The 6,404-nt window shown below is 34.6% G+C and overlaps 1 protein-coding gene across 2 annotated transcripts in view; it reads left to right on the plus strand.

Moving 5' to 3' along the window:
* The window catches only part of LOC109822805, a 10,492-nt gene continuing 5,945 nt past the window's right edge, over window positions 1,858-6,404 (plus strand). For both annotated transcript variants that reach the window (XM_020389055.1, XM_020389057.1), the window contains exons 1-3: window positions 1,858-2,053; window positions 2,166-2,274; window positions 2,373-3,084. In XM_020389055.1, the coding sequence (XP_020244644.1) occupies window positions 1,977-2,053; window positions 2,166-2,274; window positions 2,373-3,084 (898 nt within the window). In that variant the 5' untranslated portion in view covers window positions 1,858-1,976. The remainder of the gene's footprint in view (window positions 2,054-2,165; window positions 2,275-2,372; window positions 3,085-6,404) is intronic.

Genomic DNA, 6,404 nt, shown 5'->3' on the forward strand with positions numbered 1-6,404 from the left:
GAGAGAGAGAGAGAGAGCCGCCGAACAACCACAGCCTCGGGCCTTAGGGTTTCCCTTTTATAGGAAAACCCTAGCGACAGGCTGGCGACAGCTTGTCGCCGAAGCTCGCTTGCAACGCTTGAGCTCGAGCTCGCCTGTCACGAGCTCGACTCTTCTGGACTTTGCCCTGCTCGCCTACAGATCTCGCCCGCCAGATCCTAAACTGGCCAGCAAGGAGCCGCTCGAGATCGCCTGATCCCGACCTCGAACTCGCCTGCGTGTCCACGACCTCGCCTGAAGCCACCACGATTTCGAGCTCGCCTCGCTTGCAAGGATCTCGAGCTCGCCGGAGTTGAGGTATGGTCTTCACCCCAATTCCAACATTCAACAACCCCAATGAGTTATCCACTTTCTCAATACGGCTTTCCTGACACCTTTGCAAACGTGTGTTATGTCGCCTCAAGAACGAAGCAAGTCGAAGCATAACTTAAACATGACTACTAGTAATTGATTCATAATTCATTGGCAGGTCTAATACCTTTCTTTGGGATGCATCTAAATATTCAACATTTAACATATAAGATCAACAACCAGAAGATGAACCTCTGTTCCAAAGAAAAATGAAATAAAGATTAAAGCTAGAAGATATTATTCTCAAACATTAGGAGGTGGCTTCCCCCCCCTAAAAAAAATGGAGAAAAAAAAAAAATAAACACATAAAAGGTCAGTCTTATTCCGAGTATGAAAATATTGCATCAAGGGAGCATTCACGCAGAAAAACTTTTTATATTTCTCATGGGAATTTGATGAATTTAGGTAAAATATTCATATTTCATCAAAGGTGCATGTAAAATGAGGCATCTTCCAAAATATAGAAGTAAGAAATATGGTCCTCTGATTAAACTTTCATTGTGGACCAACCAAAGTATTCTTATTCTTAGCTACCCTCTAATGTTTGATCATAAAAATATGCTTTGCGATAACATAACGCTCTGATAAAGTTTGGTAGGGTGTCCTATTCTTGTTTTCTTAGATAAATTACAAGATATCTCCTACACCTAGAGACAGTTTATCAGTTAACCCCATTGTCTTTTAATATCAACAAAAACAACCTTACCTGATCATAATTGCGTACAATTGTAACAAAATGTAACTCATTAAACTATCAAGAATATTATAGAAATATTACATTAAAAAAAAGGATAGTCGTGAAAATTTTAAATTTAATCTTCTAACATTCATAAGCAATCTTATCGTAAATTAAAAAAATTAACAATTTTTCAATAACTATTATAGATTAGGGTTTTCTTTTGTACTTAATACATTATGGGGTTTCTTCAAAAACCTTATAGAATGAGAGTTTCTTTTCTAATTTACCTTTTTTTACATTGCAGTGTAAATATATTAGCGTCAGTCGACTTTATTAGATTAGATACTGCTTCACATTATAGTTTGTTAAAATTTTGTTCATTTCTCGGTCCATGAAATCATGTTTGGACTCTTTAAACCTTACTTATTTGCAAATTACCCTTTACATCTTAATATTTATAAAATTACCCCTCGATCCTCTCATATTAAGTTGTTCTACCTGTAATTTTTTAGTTTTCATACGGGAAAATATTATAAACATGTCTCAATTTGTTTCAAAATTTGACATTGCCCTATTTAATTAGAAACCAACATTGTTAAGTTGAAGGGTAGGAAAAAGAAGAGGATAGTTTTGCAAATATCAAGATTTGGAGGATAAGGTTTTAAATATGAAGGATGAAGGATTGAGGGGTATATATACACCAAAAAAAACCCTAACAATTTACATGGAAAGCTTACTCTATGCTAAGCCAGGAAAGTGTTTGGGTTTATCTACAAAATGTCACTTTAAAAGAGGCGCGACCACCTTCTGTATACCCCAATTGTAGGGCTGCAAATTGGAACTAGGGTTCATTCTCGGCTCCCAATTAAACAATCTCCAAATTGAACTCAATCGGGAGAAAAATTCGATGGCGACGTCCTTCGATCTATGGGAGAAAGATCCCTTCTTTTCCGCAGCCGAGGAGGTTCAAGAATCTGCTGACAGGTGCGAGATTTCAAGGGTTTCGTCATTTTGGGAGTAATTTATGAGTCAATTCGTTTATAATTATTATTTTTTAATATTCTTGGAGTTATTTTGATCTCGAGTTGTTCTACAGGATGGAATCAATTTATAGGCAATGGGTTCAAGAAAAGAAGTTGGATTCAAACCCCTCTTCTAATCTCTCCAAGGACCTTCGAACCGCGCTAGGCACTGCAAAATGGCAGGTATTCTCTAATTCAAATAAAAATTTCTCAATTTATTCCAAATTAGGATTGTTTCTGGGGAGAAAGCTGAATTCTGATTTCCTGGGGCTTATTTATAGCTTGAGGAGCTTGAAAGGGCGGTTAAATCAAATGGTGAGGAGTTTTCTGTTGGAAAGTCAACAAAAGCTCGGCGTAACCAATTTGTTTTAGCAATTGAAAATCGGATATCTATTGTAGAGAATTCTTTAAAAGAATCGAATCTCAGTGAGGGGGAGAGTCCTCTGTCTTGGGTTCGACTAAATGAAGGGGAAAGAGATGAACTTGCTCTCTTTTTAACAGGTTCTGAGGAAGAAAAAGAAAAAGGGTCAGATTTTCAATCTTTTGATTCTCTGAAGAATTGCGCAAAGTCTGCCAGCCCAGTTAATGAGGTCTTGCAAATTTCAGCCTCTAGTGAGGATGACATTTCTCGTAGAATGTTGAATGAACAATCTAATTTTCTACCGCCGAGGAAGCTTAGCTTCTCAGGGCCAAAGAGTGAACATTTCAATGCTAAAATGAATCGGTATTGGAATGGGTTAATGAAGTGGAGGCATGGGCACGAATATGAAGAAACCATCCCATTACAAGATCAACAATTGAATCGGAGGATTAATGCATGTTATGAAGGAAGTAAGAGTTGTCTTGGTAGTTGTGGGGATGAGACCTGTGATAAGCAGCTTAACGGATGGGTTGGTGCTATCCAGAGACAACTTCAAAGATCTCAGTACCAAATTCAATATGCTCACCCTAAACGAATGATTGCTTGGTGCTTACTTGTAGTTCTTTTGATTGGTAAGCTTCTTCTAATTTATGTTGTTATATTGTGTGGAATATTTTATTATTTACTTGGGTAATTTACTTGATTGTTTTAAAAAAAAATTTAAGGTTGTTACAGCCTCAGCCATGTTTGTGCACATATACACATAAATACACGTGAACACAGGCTCCGCCACACACCGAGACACATGCCTACGCACACAAGCACTGAAGCATGCACTTGACTGTGTGCCAATGTGTGTGGTTGTGCAAGGGCGCACACAGATAAAGGGATTAGGTGTATTTGTAACTTTTTTGGGACGCTTTTATCCACATACGCACATCCATCTGTGCGTCTACGGAAGCGTGATCATGCTTGCATGCATTCAGATGACCAGACGGGTCAGCGGGCCAGTTTCTTGTGTAGGTGCGCTGTTAATATTGTTAGAGGATAACTAGCTTAGTGATGCCCACTCACAGATTCATCTATTCTGTGGTTGATGTAGATCGTCTGCTTAGTTCAATTAAATTACATATATTAAAAGATCTATCAATAAAATGATCATTTATATTGAGCATTTACTACCGTGCATCAAATGGTTGCATAAATTAGCAACTTTCTAATCAGACAACTAATGATATCTCTTAGTGCATGAGTTGGACTTCCTGTGAATGATCTATTTCATTCATCATGGTCTACAAACCTTTAAAGATGTAGAAATAAATTTTTTTGATGTTTCAGGATCTCTAACCCTATAACTCATGTTTCATGTTGTACCTTTGGTTGCTATTACTGTAAAACCATTATTTTTTCTACTACATGCTGCATAATTAATTAGAACTCAATTTGCCTAATCTTTTTGTAAAACCATTATTTTTTCTACTACATGCTGCATAACTAATTAGAACTCAATATGCCTAATCTTTTTGTAGATAGTTCAAAACATGTTGAAATGACTAGAGTGGGTCATTCAAATTAAATGACATAACCAAGTTACTTATTCGTAAGAGCATTAAAGCATCCACCCTCTCTTCCCCCTCCCTCTCTCTCTCTATATACACGCGCACGCGCCCATGCACACAGAGGAAATAATGTATATAGATGAGAATACTTGAACCGCATCACCTATCTATCTCTTGGTAGCTCATTTAGCAATAAGAGTTGCCAGCGACTATCCATTATTTTTCTATATGTATATACTATATATATATTATATAATATGTATATGTATATATATATATATAATATTATATATATTATATTATATATACGGGTAGGGTTATAATATACATGAGGTGAAACTTAGTTACATTTGTGAAAGTACATTTTTGCACACCGATATTAATGGTCTACACCATTCATTGTTATTTACATGCATCAAATGTAAGCGATCAAAACTCACGTGGTTTAGAATTTTCTATCCTATAATTCAATCAACTCAAAATAACTAACATCTGAGGCAGTTATAGACCGCCCATTTCAAAGGCATTAGATGAATAAACCAAAAATATTGAATCTAATTAATTTCTAGTCTTCATGTAGTTTCAATTGCATAGATCAGCATGAATGGTGTGGATTATTAATATCGATGGTCAAACATGTATTTGTACAGGTGTGTAGCCTTGTAAGTTATACATTGTGCATATTGCAACTGTACTCTATACACACACACACATACTACATTGTACGGGGAAAATAAATGGTGGGTGGAAGTGAAGGAATGGTGGAAAAGTCCCATTTTTTGGATTTAGGTTGGTATAAACACAAAGTAGAGGGGTAAAATTGGAAAGAGGTTTAGCTCATGAAATGATGTGGGTCCTCTCTACTATCCATTCTCTTTACATATCTCACCCTCTATATTAAAATGTTACACAAATCCTTTAAAGTAGTGAAAAAGACCATGCAATGAAAATAATAATAATACTTGAATTTAAACATATTTATTGGCCACGCATGTTTATAATTTTATTCAAAATATGTGCTACGGTAAAAATTATTCAAGAGAACTAATTATTAAATATAGTTGTTTTCTCAAAAAAATTATTAAATATAATTACTAGAGTAGTTAGAATTTATATATGTAAATATTATAATGAATTATATATTCCTCAATATGTGTTTTAATCAAATAATGTTACTTATGAAATACATGCATCATTTAGCATGTAAACATTAAAATTAAAATACATATTAAGTCATTTAGCATGTAAACATTAAAATTAAAATACATATTAAGAAGTATAAAATTATATTTATATTTATACTATAACAACAACAAAGCCTCTATCTCAAATGTTTAGGATCGGCTACATGAATACTATTCTTCCATTTCGTTCTATTATGGGTTATCTCCTTTGTTAAGCTAACCATAACTATATCATTCTTAACTACTTCCAACCAAGTTCTTCTAGGTCTACCTCTCGATTTATTTGCTCCATTAACTGTAATATTATCACTTTCCTAACCGGTGCACTAAGAGATCTACGTTGTACATGATCGTACTACCTTAATCGATCCTCTCTTATTTTATCCTCTATAAGACCAACTTCAAATTTACTATAGATGCACTCATTTCTTATCTTATTTTTTATTAAATGCCCACAAGACCATCTCATCATTCTCATACTGCTACACTCATTTTTTGCACATTTTATTTTTTAATTGTTAACATTGTGATCCATAAAGTATTGTTGGTCTTCTAACTGTCCTATATAATTTTTCTTTAAGTCTAACATGTATTATACAATCACATAAGACTCTCGAAGCACTTCTCCATTCTAATCATCCCGATTTGATTCGACTGACATCATCCTCAATCTCACCATCATGCTAAATGATTGATCCTAAATAGCGAAATTAATTACTTTTAGATATATTTTGGCTATCAATATGAACTATAGGCTCTTTTTTCTTTCTAGTTTTACTAAAAATGCATTCCATGTATTCAATTTTTGTTCTACTAATTTTAAAATCTTTAGTTTCAAGAGCTTGTCTCCACTTTTCTATTTTAAAAATTATACATGTTCTAGTCTCGTCAACTAATACTATATCATCAGCAAATAACATACATGATGACACTTCATCCTGAATATTTGTATTATAATCATAATTAAACATATGCATAAAAATTTTATTTCTTTCATCTAAATTTATTTATGCATGTGCATTCTGCACGTGTATGTTGGGGGTGTGTGTAAATATATACATAGAGGAAACAATGGGTATGTGCTGGTATCTTATTTTGCTAAATGAGCTAGCAAGAAATAGCTATGTGGTGAGGCTCGTCTAAAAGTCATATCAGAAAGATATAGGTCTCTCCGCTTCATCTCTTACTAGCTCATTTTGCTAGATGGTG

This window comes from Asparagus officinalis, chromosome 8 (assembly GCF_001876935.1).
Source record: "Asparagus officinalis chromosome 8, Aspof.V1, whole genome shotgun sequence".
NCBI lineage: Eukaryota > Viridiplantae > Streptophyta > Magnoliopsida > Asparagales > Asparagaceae > Asparagus > Asparagus officinalis.